This window comes from Mirounga leonina, unplaced genomic scaffold (genome assembly GCF_011800145.1).
Source record: "Mirounga leonina isolate KUSES-001 unplaced genomic scaffold, KU_Mleo_1.0 Mir_200, whole genome shotgun sequence".
Lineage (NCBI taxonomy): Eukaryota > Metazoa > Chordata > Mammalia > Carnivora > Phocidae > Mirounga > Mirounga leonina.
Window position 1 is genome coordinate 28,726,593 of NW_023270503.1, and position 22,463 is coordinate 28,749,055.

The following is a 22,463-nucleotide window of genomic DNA, read 5'->3' on the forward strand; positions in this document are numbered from 1 at the left end:
CATTTCTGGACGCCTGGTGGCTCATTGGTTAAGCGACTGCCTTCGGCTCGGGTCGTGATCCCGGAGTCCTGGGATCGAGTCCCGCATCGGGCTCCCTGTGCTCAGTGGGGAGTCTGCTTCTCCCTCTGACCCTCTCCCCTCTCATGCTCTCTCTCACTCTCTCTCACATAAAGAAGTAAAATCTTTTAAAAAAATAAAAGATTTCATCGCCTTCATCTGTGTTATTCGCCACTGGTGACTTGCTGCTTTGCAGAGAGTGGACACTCAGATAACTGCGGAATCAACGAATCAACCTCACCAGCCATCAGGGAAAATGCAAATCAAAGCAATCATCAGGTACTGTTCCCCCACCAGATAGAGGGAAATTGTAAAGATCAATAATAGGCAGTACCCATGAAGATCTGAAGATGTAAGTAAATTCTTGCTCATCCTATTGGTGGGAAAGGAAATTGCTTTTTTGGTAGGCAATTTGGCAGCACCCTTAAACACTTCTCTCCGGTTACATAAAATGCTGGTACACACGGAACATTCACCCCAGGACTGCTTGTAACGACGCAACACGTGGGAGGTGGTGGACAAATCCTTACTCTGGAATACAATGCAGCCCTTACAAAGGGTAGTCCCTGCAATGGGAAGGAACTAGGGAGGCATGCCGAGTGACCGTTGTAGGCATGGCCTTGGAAGGATTGCCAAGACTGTTGTTGAAGAGAAAAAACAGGTTGGAATACAATATGTACAGCCAACAAGGCCAAACCCCATGATTGTAGATGAAGAGAAAAAGGCCCAGAGGCAGGTGCCCAAGAATTGTCCTCTGGGGAGGGGAGAACGACTGTGCCAGGGGGGCGTTTTATGGTCTGTATTTGAAATTTAAAAAAAATTTCAACCCCACTGTGTTTTTTTTTTTTTAAGTTTTTATTTCCCCATATTTAAATTTTTTTTACAAAGAGATACCCATGGATTCTTGTGAAATTAATTTTTTTTTGAGGATGTGAAGTAAATTTAATCACCACCCTCAGACAGCAGAAGTGTCTAACTGGCGGCCCTCCCACCACCCCCCAGGAGTGGCCTGGGTAAGCATTTTTTTTTTTTTTTAAGATTTTATTTGTGGGGCACCTGGGTGGCTCAGTTGGTTAAGCGACTGCCTTCGGCGCAGGTCACGATCCTGGAGTCCTGGGATCGAGTCCCACATCGGGCTCCCTGCTCGGCGGGGAGTCTGCTTCTCCCTCTGACCCTACCCCCACTCATGTGCTCTCTCTCTCTCATTCTCTCTCTCTCAAATAAAATAAATAAAATTAAAAAAAAAAGATTTTATTTATTTATTCATGAGAGAGAGAGAGGCAGAGGGAGAAGCAGGCTCCCAAGGAGCAGGGAGCCCGATGTAGGACTCGATCCCAGGACCCCGGGATCATGACCTGAGCCGAAGGCAGATGCTCAACCATCTGAGCCACCCAGGTTCCCTGGGTAAGCATTTTTTTAAGGGAAGAAAACGCAAAAGGCCCAACAATTAATTTACGAAGTGGTGGATGAAACAAAACTGAAAACCTCACTAGTGATCCAATGAATGAAATCAAAGGAACAGACATGCTTTTGTCTATCAGATTGGCAAATGTGGCATGAATGACAGAGAGTGGTTAGGGAAGGAGCAGTTTTAGTACAACAGATTTACTATCCACACATTGGGTTAAGACAGCATTCCAGGATTCACAAATATATTCACCATTCGAGAGCCATCTTAATTGCACATAAAAGTATAAAAACACCTAAGTTCCATAGTGTAAGAAAAGCAAACATCTCAAGAACTCTATCATGAGGGGCACCTGGGTGGCTCAGTCGTTAAGTGTCTGCCTTTGGCTCAGGTCATGATCCCAGAGTCCTGGGATCGAGCCCCGCATTGGGCTCCCTTCTCTGCGGGAGGCCTGCTTCTCCCTCTCCCTCACTTGTGTTCCCTCTCTCGCTGTTTCTCTCTCTGTCAAATAAATAAAATCTTAAAAAAAAAAAACAAAAACTCTATCATGAAAAATGTCCAAGGAGTTCAGATCCATTCAAATACAGTTATGGGGCACCTGGGTGGCTCGGTCGGTCAAGGGTCTGGCTAGGCTTTGGCTCAGATGGTGATCTTCCATCGTGAGATCGAGCCCCACGTCGGGGTCCGCACTCAGCGGGGAGTCTGCTTGGATTCTCTCTCTCCCTCTGCTCCTCCCCACCCCCCTTAAATAAATAAATAAATCTTTTAAAACAAAGCAACACAAACACCACAATGCAGTTTGCTAAGTGTTCTGGCAGAAGTCAGTCCATGCAGCTTGGGAAACAGACTGTAGGTACTGAACCCCAGACAGATGAATCAGGTACCTGGAGCAGTGAAAAAGCCAGATTTGCCGGCTCCTGGGCAGGGCAGGCCTGGCCACGGGCTCCACCCTCCTGGGCTTCAGAGGTCACTGCTCAGTCATTTATTCCCTTCTCAGATTTCACTTCCCCTCTTTTCCTCCGCTCTTTTCTCCTTATAACATCTTATGAACATCTTTAGGACCTCCCCCCATTTATTCCCTGTTCTCTCTCGCCTCCAGCCTGTTTTTTGGAAGAGAAACAGTAGTAGGTGCCTACTCACGCTGCTGTGGGAACAGAAATAGGCACACCCTTCTGGGGGACGGTGTATCAAAAACCTGAACAATGTGAACACCCTTTGATCCAGCAATCCCATTTTCAGGAATTTATCCTAGGGAAAACATCATGGATGTGTACAAAAATCTGTCATCAGAGATGCACAAAGATGTTTATGCAAACACTGTTTAAAAACAAAGTACTGAAAACAATCTCAATGTCCATCCAAATGAGATAATTAGCTGAAAAATTATGGTGCACCATGGAAGATGATACTGTTGAGCAGCTATTTAAAGCTATGCTATGATGCTATAAAAATATTCAATGACACAGGAAAAGCTTCATGGTATATAGTTGAGTGAAGAAAGGAGGGGGCCAAATATTGACAATAAGATCATATATATACAGAGAGAGAGAATGAGAAAGCGAGTTCAAGCGCAAGCACTAGATGACTTTAGCTATAGCACTAATGGCGTAATTTGGACAATTATTTATCCTCTGTGAGCCTGTTTCCAAACCTATAAAATGGGTATTTTAAGAGCTACTTGACAGGGCTCTGTAAGATAATGTATATGAAGTACTTAGCACAGTACCTGGCACATAATAAACTTTCAAAAGCTTTAACAGTGGCTCAGCTCATTGATTTATTCATTCCCTCAAGTATTTATTGAGAGCCCTTGAACTTGCTACTCTCTCTGGAACTTTGCTTGGTAAACCTCAATTCATTCTTCAAAACTCTGTTTAACTGTACTGTGATGCCCTACCCCTCCTGCATTTTTCAAAATAAAAACACTAAATTTTAGACCCCCAAAATACATGTATGCAGAAATTAAAACAATACCTTTCATTTCACAAACATACAGTTCATCAAAAGAAGCCAGACAAAAGAATTGGAAGCAGGGACTCAGATACTTGCACATCAATGTTCATAGCAGTACTATTCACAATAGCCACGAGGTGGAAACAACACAAATGTCCATTAATAGATGAGTGGATGAAGAAAATGTGCTATATACATACAATGGAATATTATTCAGCCTAAAAAAAGGAATACAATTTTGATAGGCTCTACAACATCCTTGAAAACATCATTAAGTGAAATAAGCCAGATACAAAGAAGGCAAATATTGTATGATTCCACTTATATGAGATACCCGGAATAGGAAAATTCATAGAAAGTAGAATGGAGGTGGGAAGAAGGCATGGGTATAGGAAATGGATAGCCGTGATGGGTGCACAAAATTACGAATGTATTTTTTTAAAAATATCTTATTTATTTGAGAGAGAGAGAGAACACAAGCAGAGGGGAGGGGCAGAAGCAGAGGGAGGAGAAGCAGACTCCCTGCTAAGCAGGGATTCCCAATGCGAGGCTTGATCCCAGGACCTTGAGATCATGATCCGAGTTGAAGGCAGACGCTTCACCCACTGAGCCACCCAGGTGCCCATGAATGTACTTAATGCCACTGAATTAGCCACTTAAAATGGTTAATTTATGTGTATTTCACAATAAGACTTGGAAAAAAGAATAAGAAGACAGACGGCTTGATTCCATTTATACAAAGTACAAAAACAGAGAAAACTAATCTATGGTAACAGAAGTCATAATAGTGTCTACTCTGTAAGTTAGTGGCTGGAAGAGGACATGAAGGGGGACTTTGGGGTCATTTTCTATTTCTTTATCTGAGTGCTGGTTCCATTGATATGTTCAGTTGGTGAAAACAACCGAACCCTTCACTTGTGAGTTTGCCTCGTCTGCCTTTTTCATGCTTCAATCAAAAGTTCACCAGAAAACAACAAAAATCCTAACATATCTTTTGAAAAAAGAATTTTTTTTAAGATTTATTTCTTTATTTTAGAGAGAGAGAGAGTGCAGGAGGTAGAGGCGAGGGAGAGGGAGAGAGTACCAAGTGGACTCCTCGCTAAGCCTGGAGCCCCTGGGTGGGGAGGCTCGATCTCACTAACCCTAACCCTGAGATCACGACGTGAGCTGAAATCAAGAGCCCGATGCTAAACGGACTGAGCCACACAGGGGCGGCTCCCCCAAAATCTTTTAAGTAATCTCTAGGACGAGCGTGGGGCTCGAACTCACCACCTGGACTGAGCCAGCCAGGCCCCCTGAAAGAATTTTAATTGCAAAAATCCGGCTAAGTTTTTGGGAGCTGAACTTTTTCCCTCTCTTCTTCTGGGCTCCTTTTCTTGTGCCTTAAGCCTGCACTGAATCCTTCTTTGAAAGGCTTTCTGTCTCACCTTACTTACCAAGGTCCCACACTGGCTGGGGCCGCATTCTCGGGAGCACCCGGACGGTAACTAAATTGCCTCCTGTCTCCTGACTAGCCCTGAGTTGAACTTTTGGAGGTCAAAGAGACCAGTTCCTACTGATCCCGCTCAATGCGCGTTACAGAGCAGTAATAAATCCAATCAGCTCTGGAGGCTGGGAACAAGGCCGGAAGAACAAGCCGGTACGAGGGAAACGCCGCTCACGTTCTGCCCAGCTCGGCCCGCACGCCGGTCTTCCAGAGGTGAAGCCACGCCTTCTCCCAAGCACCTCCCCCAACCCCATGTAGTCCCGCCCTCACCCATGGGCCGCTTAGGCCCCGCCCAGTGAGCGTGGCCCCGCCCCCGGAGGGCGACGATCCCGCCAACAATAACTCCGCCCCTCCTTCCGCTGAGAAACCTGTCCCTTTTAAAGAACACGTTTACGTCAGCCCGCCTTACGTAGACTAACGTCATCGGTGCAGAGCGCGGAGGCGGGACTTCCTGTCTGATTCAAACAGCTTCCGGGAGAAGCCGGAAGAGACGAGACCCTGGACAGAATCGGGGATAGCCAGCCCCTCCCCCGGCCCCTACGGAAAGGTGAGTCCATGGGCCGTCGTGGCGAAGTCAAAATACTTAGTCTGGCCGTTTCAGGTGAGGATCTCCTTCCCTATCCAGGCACAGTACCGGTCCAATCCCCCTTAATTTCCCATGACTCCCCGCGTACGCAAGCCCCGCCCCCACGTCCCCAGCCCCGCCCCGAAGTTTGAGGGGTGTGGATGGTTTGTGACCCCCCTCACCGGACTCTATCCCTATGGGCTGGGAGAACTGAGCTTGGCCGCCAGGGACCAGGTAGCGTTTCGTCTCGGGTGGGCCCACCGACTCCTCTCCAGCGCCGCGGGAATAGGGCCGCCCCACGCGGAGCCTTCGCCTCAGAAAAGGCAGGGTCGGGACCCCTCCTCACCGCGCGTCAGGGTCGCCCACAGACTGAGGAGACACCAAAGGCCTCTGAGGCGGGAGACCAGGGGTCCTGCCCGGCCCCTGCCCACGAAAGTGCCCTGTGTCTGTGCCAGTCGTTTTCGCTTCTGTCAGCCGCAGTTTCCTTGTCTGTGGATTAGGGTGGGTGACATTAACCAACCTTACCATTAGGGGCTAGTTGTGGGAGCGATAAGTAATTGCTACCATTTATTTACTGAACCATTGCAATGTGCCAGACACTGTGCTAAGTATTTTGCTTCGATGATTTCCCGTCACCGTCAAAACAACCTTATGAGGTAGGTACTATTTTTAACCCCATTTTACTGATGAGAACGCTGAGGCTCTGAGAAAGTTGTCCGAGCTTACAGAGCTAGTAAGGGGCAAGACCAGGATTATAATCAGGTTTTTTGTTTTTTGTTTTTTACTCCAGGGCCCATGTTCTAAATAAGGATGTGGAAGCTATTCAGATGTTGATATGTTCCACGAATATTCTTTGAGCAGCTAGTATGGCATTATGCTGGGCACTAGGGTACATAGAAAAATACACGTGATCCTTGTCTTCCAGAAGTCTCGTAGAGAGAGGTGGACAGGTGGAAGAGTATAATGAAGTTTTATAGGTATTGTGAGAGTAGTCTGTTAATGATAATCATCTGATTGGATTTGCCCCGGGGACAGCTGTGAAAGCCACACATTCTCCGAGGGAAAGAGTAGGTACTCTAAGGTCCTTCCTGCCTTTCTAAGAAACTGCCAAGGGAGAAACTACACAGTACACGAAGAGAGATAGGGATATGGATTATGAGAGCTATTTTGGAATCTTTTCCAAATCCTTTCCACTTAGTGGTTTTGCAGTTGCGAACCTATGGTGACCCAGGAGGGCGGTGTTTCTGGTGTCTGTCCTCCTTAGCTCCCTGGGACTTGTCAGAAGAGTTTCAGAGGTGGCAGACACGGTCCCTGCTGCATAAGGTCTGCTGATGGCCCCTACAGATGTGTCCCTTTGGGGTGGTCTGACTGTGCTTCTGATGAAAAATTAATTTTTTGGTTCTTGACATCTGAACCTGAAAACGTGACCGTGAATGAGGTAGGGTTCAAACGGGACAGTCTGGCAAGAGTGGCTGCACTATGCATCCAGAAGGCCCTAAAATAAAATATTTGGGGCTTTTTGGTCTCTCTCGAGCCACCTTGGAGGCTTCTCAGGGGGGCATAGCTGCTAGAGCAAGTGATAGAAATCCTAGAGAAACTCAGGGCTCAAAGAAGCAAGTGTTTTTTCTTTTCCCACCTACCAAAAAAGCAACAGCCAGTGGCAGCAACAGTCGCCCCAACAAGGCCATGAGATTTTCCTGATGATCCATGCTCTTTGGGAGCTCGAAATGTGAGAGAGGAAGGATGTGGAACCTGAAAGCTAGTGTTTCACAATAGAGGCAAAGGGTAAGTCCTTAGCTTTAGGTTAGGGGTCCAGAGGTAGGAAGGTTTGTTCCCTCTTCCCTAGGACACTGACCTCCATTTTCTTTCAGGGCTGAGTCAGTTAGGACCGAAACAAACTAGGAACCCGGTTGCAACCCCACGTACCCTGCTGATGCTATCCCCCTTTGTTCCTGCAGTGTCGACCCAGTCAGCAGCCAGGCCATGGAGTTCTCTGATGTCACCCTCATTGAGGGTGTGGGTAATGAGGTGACTGTGCTGGCAGGTGTGGTGGTGCTGATTCTAGCCTTGGTCCTAGCTTGGCTCTCTACCTACGTAGCAGACAGCGGTAGCAACCAGCTCCTGGGCACCATTGTGTCAGCTGGAGACACATCCGTCCTCCACCTGGGGCATGTGGACCATCTAGTGGCAGGCCAAGGCACCCCAGAGCCAACCGAACTCCCCCGTCCATCCGAGGGTAATGATGAGAAGGCTGAAGAGGCTGGCGAAGGTGGGGGAGACTCCACAGGGGAGCCTGGAGCTGGGGGTGGTATTGAGCCGAGCCTTGAGCATCTGCTTGACATCCAAGGCCTTCCCAAAAGACAAGCAGGCCCAGAAAGCAGCAGTCCAGAGGCCCCTCTGAGATCTGAGGATAGCAGCTGCCTCCCTCCCAGCCCTGGCCTCATCAGTGTGCGGCTCAAATTCCTCAATGACACCGAGGAGCTGGCTGTGGCCAGGCCGGAGGATACTGTGGGTGCCCTGAAGAGGTGAGTGGACTGGAGAGTGGGAGGCTGCTCATACCCCATGCCCTCAGCCCTTGGTCACCTGAGAGGAGGCTGGTATCCACCTGGGAGCGGCAGGGATGTATCAGGTCCAGCCCCCACTAGGGGTGGGTGGGATACTTCTTAGAAACTCACCCTTCAGTTCTTCCCTCATTGCCCCGTTTTGTTGGTCCAGGCCTGTTTGCCTTCTCATTCGTCGCCTTCTGTCTTTCCTTCTATCCTTTCATCCTTCCAGTAAGTACTTCCCTGGACAAGAAAGCCAGATGAAACTGATCTACCAGGGCCGCCTACTGCAGGACCCGGCCCGCACACTGCGTTCCCTGAACATTACCGACAACTGTGTGATTCACTGCCACCGCTCACCCCCAGGGTCGGCTGTTCCAGGCCCTTCAGCCTCCCTGGCTCCCTCTTCAGCCACTGAACCCCCCAGCCTCGGCGTCAGTGTGGGCAGCCTCATGGTGCCTGTGTTTGTGGTGCTGTTGGGTGTGGTCTGGTACTTCCGTATCAATTACCGCCAGTTCTTCACAGCACCTGCCACGGTCTCCCTGGTGGGGGTCACTGTCTTCTTCAGCTTCCTAGTATTTGGGATGTATGGACGATAAGGACATAGGGAGAAAATGAAAGGCATGGTCTTCCTCCTTTATGGCCTCCCTCCTTTCCTGGCCGGAGCTGGGCCCAAGGGCTTGGGAGGGACGGGTGGAAAGGATGTGGCAGGTCCTCCTCCATAGGACATAGGAGGCAGGTACAGGGCCTCCCCTTCACGTCCACAAGGGTACAGACGTCCCATCTCTGTGCAAGCACAACTCAGGTAGAAACGAGGATGTCATCTTCCTTCCCTTTTAGGGTCCTAAAGTTCAGAGCTGAGCTGGTAGCCCAGCTCAGTGGGGAGCCTGGGCTCCGTCCTCCCAGCTGTGGCCCTAGCTCTTTCCATTGTCCTGCATGTCTGCTCCTCGGTACCCAGGGCCGCCTGCCAGGGCAGCTCAGCATGGCCCCAGCATACTTCTGTAGGGAGCCTGAGTATTTTTCTGTTTCTTAAGGGAATATCCATCTTTTGAGACTAAAGTCACGCAGCAGGAGTGAAGGTCGCGTCTGCTTTCCATATAGGCACCTAGCCGCCTCTACCTTCTCCCTCCACCCCTGTAGCAGGAATAGGGTGTTCTCTGTGTTCTGGATAGTTTCCAGTGTTCTCCCCTTTTTTGAAAGCACTTTGCTTTTTTTTTTTTTTTTTTTTTAATAGTCCTTTATAGAGCTCAGTCAGAAAGGGGATTGGGGCACAAAGCCAAGCCCCCAGCATTGGGAGAGGCCAAGCCACAGCTGCTGCTGCCCTAGGCCTACGGCTGTAAGCGAGAGACAGTTCTGGCCCTCAGCCAGTGTCCTGCCCTGCCCAGCTCCAAGGACGAGCTCTGGGTATGGAGCCCTGGGCCCCAGGCCCTTGCCTCTGGGGTTCTTGGATGGAGGGTCAGTGTCTGTGACTAAATAAAGTTCCATTTTGTGGCTGTGGAGCCGCCTCCTGTGACATTAAGAGAATGGCTTTGCTCTGCCCCCGTCAACATGGTAATGAGGGTGGGTAGGCCGGGCTACCAACGGGAGATGCAGTTTATTTACACCAGCAGCCATGGGGGCAGGGGAAATACACAGCGTTTACAAAGTTAGCTACCTGTACAGGATGGATTACATATGCAAAAATAAAAATCTCAAGACCACAGGACAGCGTGAGCCCCTCCCCCCTCCCCCAATGACCCCAGCATGCGGTAATGCCAGGCGGGTGGCCCCTGGGCATGCGGGGGGGAGTGATGCATGGAAGGAAAAGCCACCGGCCATGGAAATTAGTACAGAACCCCCCCACACACACTCAGACATATGATAGGATACAGGGTGGACGACACCTAGCCGGGGTGGGAAGGATGGGAATTGAAACCCACACAGCCTGCTGTTCGAGGGAGGGGAGTGGAGAGCTCCTAGCCCCTGTTCAACTACATGGTAGGGGGGGCACACTCTCCCCAGAAGGAAAGGGGTTTGCTCCCTCAGGGTCCCTGCTGGACCAAGCCCATCTCTTACCCAGCTTGGGCAGGGGGCTCTGCCCTGAGGGCGGGCCAAGGAACAATGGGGAAGTGGATGTGGACAAACCAGTTCCCAAACTACTTCCCACTTCTCCCTCCTCTAACCAGAGGGGGGGAAAGGGAGAGGCCAGAGGGGAAAGGGTATGGTAGGGCCTGAGCTGCAGCTGCCTCTCGGAAGGGAGAATGGCCCATGGCCTTCCTCCCTTCACCTTCAACCCACTCCCAAAACTTCATTTGGAAGCAGGCTGGAGGCTGGCTGAAATCCTCCTTTCCCTCTGGCTTCCCCTTAGAGGGAGAAGACATTGGAGGGTCAAGAACAGAGGAGCCCAGGCCCCAGGATTTATTCTAACTCCTGCCAAAATCTGTTTGGCTTTTTAAAAAATAATCACAATTCTTGGGTTAAAAACCAATTTGTAACCAGGCATCAGCCACAATCCGAACCACCCCAGGGGGAGATTGGGGTTCCAGACAGGGTACTGCAGCCCCATCTCTCGTTGTTCCCTTAACCCTCTAGGGTCCCTAACCCAAATCAGTCCAACCAGTCCTGGGTACTAGCTACCCAAATGTGGGATGGCTCCTCGTGGGAAGAGGGCAGGGTTCACATCCAGCAAATGCCAGAGAACATGGCTCAGGGTCAACTCCATCCCTGTGTCAGTCAGCTCTGCTCCTAGCCCAGACTAGTCCTCCAGCTCAGCTCCTGGGAGCGATGGTGCCCATGTGGAGGTGGGACAGTACATCTCTTCGGGATGTAGACCAGGCAGGTGGGCACACTGGCATGATAGTCCCACAGAGGGGCAATGCCTAGGCACGACACCCCTCTACTGACAACCCAGAGCACAGAGACTAGCCTCTTCCCACCCCAACTCCTAGCAAAGGGGGAGAGGTAAAAGATCAGGATTTTCCTCAGAGCCCCAAACCACAAGTACAGAATAAATAACTTAAAAGCGGCTAAGGAAGGGGAAACAGGGCAGGCTTCAGAGGCAGGAGCATCGAGAGAGGAACTGAAGCTGGTCAAGGTGAAGGAGGGGGGTAGCAAGCAGCAGTTGGGAACTTGGACTGCCCTGCTAGGGCAGCGGGGCAGGGTAGGCGGGAGGAACATGGGGCCACCCCAGGAGGGTGAGGCTGGGCCCCTTCCTGGGGCAGGGAATGAGGTAAGAAAACATTTCAAATAAAGCAGCACCGTTCCCTCTCACCTTGGGGCCCCACTCCTCACCAGCCCTGGGTCAGGGAGGAAAGGTAGGGGGAGGGGAGTCATTTTGATACACAGCTCCCTCTTCCTACCCTCCCTTAGCCCCTTCCTTGAAGCTGTAGAGGCTGGAGGCCCTTTCCTGGCACCCAACAACGAAAGGACAGCTCCTGCTGCCAAGGAGGCCCATGGGGACTGAGGGGAAAGGGCTGCCCCTGTGGGGGGCAGGGAAGGCGGTGGCAGCTCTGGACGCCCACCTCAGCAGACAGCTTGCTGTGCCTGCCTACCCCTGGGATTGGGGGCATTTGATAGGATTCTGCACACAGACAGGACACGCCCAGCCCTGCCCCTCAGCTCCAAGCACCGGACCCATTCACATTGCTGAGGGCAGCTGGGGGAGGCCCCCTCCAGGCTCAGCTTCCAACCCACAGCCTCCCGGGTAGCCACGATGCTTCTCGGCAGGGCTTAGTCCAGTTCCTGGGGTGGGGGGCAGGCAGTGCCCTGGCACAGTGCCCAGGTCAGGCCCCTGGCCTAGCTGGACATCCAGTAACTCACAGAATAAATAGGAAAACCGCCTCCCCACCAAACTTATGTCCAAGGCATAATATGTCCAGGTCTGAGTCCTGCATGCCAAGGGGTCGTGCTCCATTGCAGAGGACCCTGACACCCCCCAGGGGTGCATAATTGGATCCTCTGCCTGCCTGGCCCACCAAGCTTCCCAAGCCCAAACCCCCAGCAGCCGTCCATTTGCCAGGCTTTGCCACCTGGGTGGGGGTTGGGAGAGAGGGCTCTGCTCAGCCAAAGGCTATCCCTGCACCCAAGTCAGTTGATGTCATCGTAGATGCTGGGCGTCGGGGGTGCCGGTGGCTTTGGCTTCTTCTTCTTGTTGGAGCCTAGGCTGGAGGCAGTCCCTACCAGGCTCAGATGGGATTTCTTTTTCTTGGTTTTCCGTGACTCAGAGCTGTTGGTACCTGAAGAGAAAGAGGCACCAGGGATGAGGGTTGGGCTGTGTCAGGAGAACACAGGTGTCCCCACAACCCTGGCTTCGGGCAGAAAGCCCGTGGGGCCCAGATAGATCACCTACCTAGACCCCATCCCTGATTCTCACTCGTCTTGGAGGAGCCTGAATCAGAGGGTGAGAGATCAGAGGAGCCGTCCCACTGAAGCCGGCTGATCAGGGCCTGGCTGTCAGTCATGTCAAAGCTGTCATTATCCAGGGAACTCTCGACCTCTGGAAGGACGCTGGAAAGGAGAGGGGTCAAAGAAGGGCTTTAGGGATACCAATCATCATCCTGATCTTCCACAACCCACCACCCTCCTTGGAGGGTCCCTTACACTGAGGGTCCGAGGAAATAAATCCGCACGGCTCGCCGCTGCTCATCTGTGTGCTGGGGGCAGCGCAGGGACCTGGTGGGGAGAGAATTAATCAGAGCCTGACAAGGCACGAAGGGTCTGAGGACCTCAGGTGAAGCCCCTTTTCCTCAGCAGAGGCGGGAGGAATGGACTCAGACCGGGAAGGGATAAACAGAGTGCCCCCAGATTGTGGCACAAGGCCTGACCATGAGAGGAGGGAGGGGAAGGGTGGGAGCCCCACTGCTCAAGTCCAAGGGTACTCCCGACCCATGCCCAGGGTGAGCGTGCAGGAGGGCCCCCTGCCCCCTTTCTAGGTTCTGAGCTCACCTTGTGCACATCTTCTTGGTGTGTTCAGAAATCACCCCACATTGCTAGAAGAGGAATAGAAGCTGAAAGGAGGGATGGAGGGAGCCTACTCTAGACGCTAGATATTCTCTTCTGTAAAAATGCTGCATTGCACAAACAGAAGTGGCCCCAAGGTGTCCAGGACAGTCCCAGACCACCACCGGCCAGGAAACCTGATTCCAGAGAGAGCAAGCTATGTGGCCCTGACTGCTGTCACCATCCCCCCCCCCCCGGGGACGTGACCACTGCCTGTGGCTCCAGCCCACTCCCAAGGGCCTCCCCTTCCCTGGTCTCTCACCGTGGTGAGCAGGTTACGCAGCTCGTCCGGCCCCAGAGTCTCGTAGCTGATCCCAGTTGAGTTGTTATACTGGGGGAGAACCAAGAGTACAGGTCAAAGAAGAGGCAGCCCCAGAGGGAGGGGGGAAGGGCCGGATGGGTGGGGGGAACCAGTCTCTCTCATCCGTCTCTATGTGGGAGGACCTACGACCGGCCCAGCGGTTTTCCAGTGATTCTGCCCATCCCACCGGCATGTCGGGGAGGGGCCAGGACCCAGCAAGAACATAAATATGCCAGACCGAAATACCCCATCTAGTGCTTCCGGCATCGGCATTCTGATCCCCACCTGTCCAAACCCCACCCAGCTCACAGCAAGGAAAACGAGAGAAAACCTGAGAGGGGCAGCACCTACTCACCTTAAAAGGATCCGAATTGCTAAGTTCCCCTGAAGAAGAAAAAAGAAGGGGAAGGGTGTTTGATGCAGAGGTACAGACAGAGAACCCTGAAAATAACCAGAGAGGAAGTGGGGGTGACAGAAGGATCACAGGCCCTCCCTCGATACCCCTGTCCCCCTCAGCCCCCCACCTCCCCCCTCCAGCAATGAGTCCCAGCAGACGCAGCTAGAACCACCCCCATCGTTCAAGCCCCACTTACCATTTTTGTGTTTTAAAGACTTGGATCTTCGAGGGGAATTGGGGTTCTGGAATGGGAGATACCACAGCTTTGGGGAAAGGGTAACGATAAGGGGGAGCCGAGAACCCAGGGAAGGAAAAAAGATTTGACAAAGAAACATCCTCAAATTCCTACTCTTCCTCCCCAGTAAGAGGCCCACCTACCCATATTCCCTCCTCCCCTACTCCCCCAAGGCCTCTGCTGCCCTCCAGCCCACCACAGACACCCTCATCCCAAAACCCAGAGAGGCACCCCATGGACCTCAGACTTGAGTCAAGATACCAGAGGACTCCCTGCCCAAAGGGGAGGGTATCTGTCCTTCGCCCAAATTTCCCTCATGCTTGCCCCGGCTCTCACCTTGTCTGATTTTCTCTTCTTGGCTGAAGAAGACAAAAACCAGAGGGCAGGGTCACTTTAAGTTCTCAATCTAAGGACCCCCATGGAAACACACAAAGCTACATTCTCCCCTCCTCATCCATTATAACAACTTGTGACCCTTATGTACCCAGTTCCCACTTGCCCACCCACCCCAGCTTCCCCAGATCCCCAAACACCTTTCTTCTCTGAGCCATAGGACCAGTCGTTATCATTGATGTCATCGTTATCCTCTTGGTCACTCTCGGACTTGTTCATATTGTTGCTATTGGCAATCCTGCCAACGGAAGGGAAGACAAAGGGTCAAGGCGGCCACCTCTCTCTGCCCCCGGCCACAGAGGCCAAGCACGTGCCACCCTCTGTGCCCTACCCAGGCGCCAGCGCCGCGGCCCAGGGTGCGAGAGACGAGCCCAGCAGCTCTGGGTCTAGGAGCGGCAGAAGCCCGAAGCCCTCACCGGCGGTTGGCGATGCGGCTGCTGTTCCGGCCCATTCCCAGGCACTTCTCCAGGTGGGGAGCGAAGCGGGAGGCAGCAATACTGCGGCTGCAATTGGGGCAGACACACTCCTTGCTCTTCCACTGGTTGAAAACCTGTCCAAAGATGTCCAACCCCGGCTGGTCCACGATCTCTGGGGACAGGAGAGGCGTGGCGATCAGGGCAGGCAGGGGACCCTCACCTCTTGTTTCCCCGCCCGTGGCCTCTTGAAACCCCCTGCCTAGGCTCACAGGAGCTCCAGGCGCTGTATCTGGTGCAGTTTCCAGAGGAGGAACTTCCAAGGATCCCCGGGGCAGGGGCCGGGCGGCTCTCCTTCAACCCTGAAGCTCACCAAAATCCTTCATGCTATCAGGGTCCGTGTCGTCCAGGAAGAAGTAGCCACACTTGACAGCCCGGTGTACCTCGAAGCAGAATCCCAAACAAGAATCCTCGACCAGGTCCGCGTATATCTCCTGAGCTATGGCCTGGGCCCAGGGGAGAACATCCGCGGTCAGGAGGGTCACGGCCCCCTGGCCTGAGAGCAACTCTCACCAACCAAACCTGTCAATTCACCCTGGCCAAAGATAATGCTTTCTTTGCCATTTTCCCCGTCTTGACGTCGCGTCCTTTCTTCTTCCAGATCCTTGGGCCTTTTCAGCTGGCTATTCCCTTTAAGGAACCAGGCTGACTACCCAAATTCCTCTTTGGTGTGAACGCCAGATATAGCGACGTAGAGACATCAAGAGAAAGAACTAGAGGCACACGTGGGGGAGCCCTCACCTCTAGTTTGCTGTTATCCAGGCCAGACAAAGACATTTCCTCCATTTTCATTTGTAAACTCTTGTGGAGACGGCGCTCTGACTGCTCATAGCACAGCGGGCGGCAACACGGCTGCACACATGGGGGTGGGGGGTGTTGGTGTGAGGCCAAGCACCTCTGCAGACCGCCACCTCCCCTCTGCACCCCACTGCCCGGAGCTTACTCCTGCCATCAGGATATAGCCCTCCCCAAGGCCTAGGCTCACTAAGTCCGGATGGTCCTTCAGGGCCTGAAACCCAAAGGTGGCCTAGTCCTTCCCAGGACTGAACTCGGGCCCTGGACTCTGCCACCAGTCAAAGTCTGGGTCTATAGGAGGCAGCAGCTCACCCAGGTCCCCCAAACTCAAACCCCTCTTCGATACCCATGGTGCAATGCAGCAGGGGGAGGAGAAGGAACTCTAAGGCCTCAAAGCAAACCCACAGGGTGTGGCAAAGAACTGCACAGACTCCTAAATACACCCCCCCCTTCCCTAGGCTCTCCTCAGAGTCACCTCTGCTTTCAGCCAGGATGTCCACTTGGGGGGGTACTGCTACCAGAAGTAGGAATGGCCCTAGAACCCTACAACCTTCACCCCACTCTGTCTTCCCCTGAAATAAGCCTGTGACTACAGAAGGGGAGCAGAGCCCACAGAAACCTAGAGCTGAAGGAGCATTTCTAGCCACCATGAGCAAGAAGAGGGGATAGAGCCCGGTTGGGATGGCATGCCGGGAGTGGGCACTCCCCTTACCTGTTCTCCTTTTAGATAACCACCCTCCCTCCCTCAGGACCAGCCCGGAAGTCTCTCCAAGAGCCCCAAAGTCCAGCAATCCCCACCAAAGGATTCAGAAACAGCGCCCACAGTCCGGGGCCCCTCTGAACGGTGGGTACGAGTTTAAGGAGCTGCCGGCCTAGAGTGGGGTGGGGACTGACAAATGAGCCAGGGGCACTGGGGAGGGTAGGAGGCCGGGCCTCGGCTCTTCCCCCGTCCCTGCGGCACTGCTGCTGCATCATACCGACTGGGGGGAGGAGAGCCGAGCCGCCCGAGGCCGGCGCCGGTCCGGGACAGACCGACCCCTAGAGAGTGGGCAGAGTGGGACGCGTCCCGGCCCCTCTCCTTCCCCGCCCGCCGACAGCCCCAGCCGGCCGGGGAGAGGAGTCCGGGAGGGTGTCTCTATTGTCCCGGGGGCTGGGGCCTGGCTCCCTAACAAAGGCCCCGCGCCCCCTCCCCGGCCGGCCCTGCCCCGCCCAGGGGGGACCCAGACAGGGGGAGAGCTGGGGGCCCGGGCCGGGCCGGGAAGCCGGGGGAAGCCGGGCGTTTCCGCGTCGGCCCGGGGGGAGGGGAAGGGGCGCTGACCCAGACCTGGGGGGAGGGGGCCCAAGCCCCGCCTCGGGCCCCGCCCCCCGCCCCCCGCAGGCCCCTCCCCCGTCCCCGTCTCCGTCCCGTACTCACCCCGCCCGGGGGGCCGCGCCGGGGCCCGGCGGCCTCTCAGGGCCGCGTCCTCCGGCGGCGGCGGCGGCGGCGGCTGCTGCGGAGCCCCATGTCCGTCGGTCCGTCCTCGCCTCTCCCCGGGGCCCAGGGCCCGGGGCCGGGGGGTCGGGCCGCCCCCCCGCCTCGCCGCCTCACCGGGCGGCCATGGCCCCTTCCCCTCCCTTCTCGTCCCGTCGCCGCCTCCTCCTCCTCACCTCACCCCGCCCGCGCGCAGTCCGCGCGCCGTCCGCGCGCCCCTCCCCCCGCCCCCCACTCCAGCCCGCCTCTCCCGGGCGGGGGGTGCGGCGCGAGCCCGGAGCGCGCGCGCGTGCCGCGACCGGAGGATGGATGGATGGAGCGAGCGAGAACGCGAGCGTGCGCGCGCGCGCCCCTCTCCCCCTCCCTCCGCGCGGGCGCGAGGCCAAGCGCGAGCGCGCTCCAACCTCCTCCTCTTCCTCCTCCCGCCCCTCTTCAACACCCCGCCCCCGCCCTCCCTTCCTCTTCCTTCTTTCGCTTTCGCGCGCCCAGCGACTGCTCGCGCCTGCTAGAAGGGCCCGAGCGCGTGCATCTGCCCCGCGGCCGCAGCTCGGCAGCATTTGCTCCAGGGGGCGGGGACCGGGCGGGGAGGAGGGGCGCCACGCCGCCGTCCAAAGTACCGGCGGACGGGGACGGGGGCGGGGAGATGGGCGGGGCCTTCGGGAGCAACCTCGGCCAATCGCCGTCTCGCCTCGGTCCGGCCGGCCCAATAGGATAGCGGTGGGTGGAGCGACGTTCAAGGTGAGGTGCGCGGTGCGCTGGGGGCGGAGACGTTGTGCCGTCCCGGCCGGCTCCGGGGCGGGGGCAGCGGGTGGCGTCGAAAGAGAGCGCCGGCTCCCAGCCGAGCCTGGGACGCCTTCCGGCCCAGGATCCCCCGCCCTTCCCTCGGGGCTCCCAGCTCTTCCCCCCCTCCCGCCCCCGGGCGCCCCCACGCCGGCATTTACCCCGTAGCGTGCAGCCACTTCTCTGAAGAGGCCGGAGTTGAAGTGGGGCTCTGTGAGCACCTCAGGGCAGAAAACCTATGGAGCCAAAGGGGCTCGTCCGAGCCTCCGTTCCCCTGTTTCTGGGCGGGTCTCAGCCCACTCCAGGCCTGCGAGCCAACGAACGCCCGAGATGAGGGTCCTCGGCTGAGGGCGGAGGCCGAGCTGTGCCCTTCTGAGCGGAGCGTCCTCCCGGCCCTCGGCCTAATTTAGATCCCACACCTGCTCGGCTTTCCTGCTTCCGGAACCCACGCTGGACCCCCCACCTCTCGGACAGCCTGCCTGGCACTAGCCAGACCCTGCCCCCGACCCCGCGCTACTGCCCCGGGTGTGCCCGGATCCGCGCGCTCTCAGTCCCCCTTTACCTTCTGAAGGGAAAGGCCTTTCCTAGCCGCAACCGATGCCCAGACTGGCGCTTCTGTCTCGGTTATTCTCTGGGTCTGGAGTGTTGGAACGGGGGTCTGACAGCCCTCTCCCCCTTAGAAGAGGGGATTAAACGAGGAAAGTCCCAAATCATACACTTGGGGACCATCATTGGCTGTTTGGTCTTCCGCAAACATGTGTTGAGGCAATAGTCCTAAGTGGTTAAGACCAGATTTGAATTAAACCTATGGACCTGGCAAATAAACTTGGGCAAATGAGCTCTCTGTTGCCTCAGTTTACTCTGTTGTCACCGGGTATAATGATAGTACCTATCGTTAGGTTGTTGTGAGCACTGACAACTCAGTGCATGTGAAATTCTTAGCTCACTGTAAGTGGTTTATAAATTTTAGCTGCTATTCTTACGTGCTCTAAGAATCTTACAGTGCCCTGTGCTGGGATACAAAGATGAAATAAGACAATTGTGCTTCCTCAAGAAGTTTACAATTTGTCGGGTAGACAGAACTGTAGGAAAATAATTGCCAAACACTGATAAAAACAAGAGAGAGGGTACCTGGGTGGCTCAGTCAGGTAAGCGTCTGACTTCAGCTCAGGTCACCATCCTGGGGTCCTGGGATTGAGCCCTGTAGGGCCCCTGCTCAGTGGAGAGTCTGCTTCTCCCTCTCCCTCTGCCCCTACCCCTCTCCGGCTCTCTCTCTTTCAAATAAATAAATAAAATCTTAAAAAAACAAACAACAACAACAACAAAAAAAAAAAAAAACAAGAGAGAGATGCACAGGGGATGGGGTCGCCAGGAGGACAGTTAAAATTATGTAAGAGAGTTGGTCAGTAACGGCTTCTTATAGTGGGAGATGAACTAGGTCAAGGCAGGCCAGGAAGGCACTAGACATCCCAAAGAGCAAGCTTCAGGAGTATGGTTCAGTTTGGGGCCTGGCTGGAGCATAGGAATGGGTGGGGAAGCAGCAGGAGGTGAGCAGGTCAGACCATACAGGACTAAAGGTGTGCCTATAGGCCATGAGGAGTCCTCAAGGGGAACCATTTGATCAGACTTGAATTTTAAGTAGATTATTCTGGCATGCTGAGTCTGTAGATTGTATTTATTTATTCATTCACTCATTTATTCGGGGGGAGAGAGGGAACACGAACAGGGGTTGCAGCAGAGGGAGAGGGAGAAGCAGGCTCCTGGCTGAGCAGGGAGCCTGATGCAGGGCTCGATCCCAGGACCCTGGGATCATGACCTGAGCCGAAGGCAGACGTTTAATCAACTGAGGCACCCAGGTGCCCCGAGTAGGTAGATTTTTGTTATCGATTGAGGTGTATGAGGTAAAGGACAAGCCCCGAAAACACCTTTAACCAAGATGGGGAATTCTGAGGAGGAGATATGAGGATATAAGGAGAAGGACAAGTTCAGTTTGGTATATGTTGTAGGTACTGTGGGACCAGCTGGTGGAGACTCTCTGAAGATCACTGAAGTGAGGCCAGGCCTTCAGGAACCTCCAAAATGTGAATCAGGAATTCTCAACTCCGACGATGATGATCTGTTTCTCAGTCTCTAAATATGCCCAGTATATCTGCCCTGAGGAATTTACACATGCCCAGGAAGACTTCCTGTCTCCTCTCTGTTTACCTAAATGCTTCCTCACTTTCCCACCCGTGGCCATCCTCACACCAAACTCCTTTACAAGTGGATCATTTCTATTCATCCAGCCCTTGGCCTGGGCTGCTCAGTGGTGGTGACCTCTTTGGGAACGTGCCCGGTCTCCACAGTTAGCATCAGTCAGTCAATAAACACTAAGGACTGCGCTGGTCTGGGCTCTGGGCGAGGCCCTGGGGTGTAAGCAGCGAGCCAGAGAGACATACAGACTTTGTCCTAGTGGAATTTACACCCCAGCAAAGCCTGATGTGGATGAAACAAGACTGAGTGTGAAGGCATCCGGGCTGCTGAAGAAACAAATGGCATGATTTTTTTGTCAAGGGGTCAGAGAAGATCCCCCCCACCCGGAAGAAGTGATCTTTTAAGGGGAGCTCTGAATTAACTAGACAGTGAGGTGAAGAGGAACATTCGAGGCAGAGGGTATGGTGATGTGCACAGGCAGAATGTGGCCCTGGGAGAGAGAGTGGCATGTTTTGAGACCTGGACGGCTAGTATAGCTGAGTTGGTACAGAGGCCAGCAGGGGCAACGGATCCCCCAGGAGCTTGTCAGCCATACTTAGTCACTCATTCAACAAATGTTTCTTGAGTGTCAAATGTATACCAGGCAATTTTAGGTGCTGGGGTTACTGTAGTAGACAAGCAGATAAGGTGTCTTCTACTTGGGGAGATAGACAATAAACAAGTAAACAAATATAGAAACAAAGATGTAGGAGGAGGCCTCACTAGAAAGGGTTGTTAGGGAACGCCTGTCTATGAGGTGACATTTGAGCTGAAGCCTGCAGGATGAGAAAACCAGCTGTGTGTAGAATTGAGAGATTAGCATTTGGGGCAGAAAGTACAAAGGCCCTGTGGTAGGCATGTTTGAAGAACAAAAGAGATCATTTGGCTGGATCGTTGTGAGTGATTAGGAAGAGCAGGGTGAGAGAAGGTGGGAGATGGGAAGCAGGGGCCAGGCCTTGTGGAGTCATGTAAGTTGTTAGTACAGAAGTAACCAGATTTCTTTTTTTTTTTTAAGATTTTTATTTATTTATTTGACAGAGAGAGACACAGCGAGAGAGGGAACTCAAGCAGGGAGAGTGGGAGAGGGAGAAGCAGGCTTCCCGCGGAGCAGGGAGCCCGATGTGGGGCTCGATCCCAGGACCCCGGGATCATGACCTGAGCGCCCCATGAATAAAAAATTTTAAAGAAATAAAGTGAAAAATCTGAGGGGCGCCCGGGTGGCTCAGTCATTAAGCGTCTGCCTCTGGCTCAGGTCATGATCCCGGGGTCCCAGGATCGAGCCCCGCATCGGGCTCCCTGCTCCACGGGAAGCCTGCTTCTCCCTCTCCCACTCCCCCTGCTTGTGTTCCCTCTCTCGCTGTGTCTCTCTCTGTCAAATAAATAAAATCTTAAAAAAAAAATTTTTTTTTATTCATTTAAGTAAGCTCTACACCCAATGTGGGGCTCAAACTCATGACCCAGAGATCCAGAGTCGCACACTCTTCCAACTGAGCCAGCAGGATGCCCCCAGATTTCTTTTTTAAAAATAACTTTGGTTGCTGTGTGCAGAATGGACTGTAGGGGGCAAGAGTGTAAGCAGGAAGACCAGTTTTAGGAAGTCTTTGCGGAAGTTGAGCAATGATGGTGGCCTTGAATAGGATGGGGATGACAGCAATGGGGAAGGGTGCACAGATTTGGGAGAGATACAGGAAGTGGAATGGACAGGTCTAGGTGAGCAAATACATATGGAGGTTTAAGAGGGAGAGAGAAGTCAAGGCTGATACCCTAGTTTCTAGTTTGAATAACTAGAGGTTGGTGATCATTTTGGGCCTTGAGGGATGAGGTGCCTGCAACATATCCCAGAGGATACACAGAAATCTACACAGGTTTGCAGTTTGGAAGAGCGGTCTCTGTAGATACCACCTTTTGGATTAGTTACCTATGGGTGATAATTGGAGGTTCATAAGGTGACATGAACACCTAGGATAGAATGAGGAGCCAATGCTAGCAGAATAGACCAAGAAGTCAAGAGATGGACAAGTGTCCACTGGATGGAATGATGAACATGCTGGTGAATTTAGAGTCACCCTCAGGAGAGTGGTGAGTGAGAGGTAAGGAAATGGGAGACCATGAAGGGCAGTGAGGTTTCCAGCAATTTGGCCAAGAACACCAGGGTGTGGGGCCAAGGGAGAGCTCCTGGATGGGGACTAGGTCTCCAGCCCTTGGTGGTTCCAGGAACCTGGCCAAGGCCTATGCAGGGAAGGCTGTCTATCTTCCTTAACCTCAGAGGGCAAGTCATCTTGGCCCAGCCCACTTCCCATAAGAGCCCTGGGTGGAGTTAGGAAAGTCATCTCTAACCCTGGGTGAGGCTGACCGCTCAAGACAGGAGGGTCACCCCAACTCCCAGTGATAAATCCT

General features: G+C 53.7%; 2 protein-coding genes across 14 annotated transcripts; one reads left to right on the top strand and one right to left on the bottom strand.

Moving 5' to 3' along the window:
* Nucleotides 1-5,369: 5,369 nt before the first annotated feature.
* On the top strand, nt 5,370-9,525 carry TMUB2 (transmembrane and ubiquitin like domain containing 2). 8 transcript variants are annotated; one of them, XM_035027258.1, is made up of 4 exons: nt 5,405-5,451; nt 7,118-7,254; nt 7,341-7,994; nt 8,245-9,518. In XM_035027258.1, the coding sequence occupies exons 3-4, from the start codon at nt 7,453-7,455 to the stop codon at nt 8,609-8,611; spliced, it is 909 nt and encodes a 302-aa protein (XP_034883149.1). In that variant the 5' UTR covers nt 5,405-5,451; nt 7,118-7,254; nt 7,341-7,452; the 3' UTR covers nt 8,612-9,518. The 8 variants fall into 8 exon arrangements, with proteins under 8 accessions (XP_034883151.1, XP_034883149.1, XP_034883154.1 ...); XM_035027259.1 differs by having other exon boundaries at nt 5,436-5,451; nt 7,124-7,254; XM_035027256.1 differs by lacking the exon at nt 5,405-5,451 and adding an exon at nt 5,540-6,125.
* On the bottom strand, nt 9,221-17,134 carry ATXN7L3 (ataxin 7 like 3). 6 transcript variants are annotated; one of them, XM_035027249.1, is made up of 13 exons: nt 16,998-17,134; nt 15,530-15,640; nt 15,102-15,234; nt 14,732-14,903; nt 14,456-14,553; nt 14,259-14,281; nt 13,884-13,950; nt 13,646-13,731; nt 13,252-13,320; nt 12,936-12,979; nt 12,591-12,662; nt 12,340-12,497; nt 9,221-12,226 (listed from the first exon to the last, which is right to left on the bottom strand). In XM_035027249.1, exons 2-13 carry the CDS (start codon nt 15,578-15,580, stop codon nt 12,078-12,080), a joined length of 1,122 nt encoding a protein of 373 aa, XP_034883140.1. In that variant the 5' UTR covers nt 15,581-15,640; nt 16,998-17,134; the 3' UTR covers nt 9,221-12,077. The 6 variants fall into 6 exon arrangements, with proteins under 6 accessions (XP_034883140.1, XP_034883141.1, XP_034883145.1 ...); XM_035027250.1 differs by lacking the exon at nt 16,998-17,134 and adding an exon at nt 16,296-16,794; XM_035027254.1 differs by lacking the exon at nt 16,998-17,134 and having other exon boundaries at nt 13,646-13,674; nt 13,884-13,929; nt 15,530-16,794.
* Nucleotides 17,135-22,463: the final 5,329 nt, after the last annotated feature.

What these genes read in the sequence shown, in the direction of transcription:
- TMUB2 (XM_035027255.1), top strand. Translation starts at nt 6,091, where the DNA reads ATGATTTCCCGTCACCGTCAAAACAACCTTATGAG. An exon ending in CGTCAAAACAACCTTATGAG is followed by an intron (nt 6,126 to 7,427) that starts GTAGGTACTATT and finishes TTGTTCCTGCAG; the next exon opens with TGTCGACCCAGTCAGCAGCC. An exon ending in ACTGTGGGTGCCCTGAAGAG is followed by an intron (nt 7,995 to 8,244) that starts GTGAGTGGACTG and finishes TCATCCTTCCAG; the next exon opens with TAAGTACTTCCCTGGACAAG.
- ATXN7L3 (XM_035027249.1), bottom strand. Translation starts at nt 15,580, where the DNA reads ATGAAAATGGAGGAAATGTCTTTGTCTGGCCTGGATAACAGCAAACTA. An exon ending in GCAATTCGGATCCTTTTAAG is followed by an intron (nt 13,321 to 13,645) that starts GTGAGTAGGTGC and finishes GTTCTCCCCCAG; the next exon opens with TATAACAACTCAACTGGGAT. An exon ending in TGCGTAACCTGCTCACCACG is followed by an intron (nt 12,980 to 13,251) that starts GTGAGAGACCAG and finishes TTCCTCTTCTAG; the next exon opens with CAATGTGGGGTGATTTCTGA.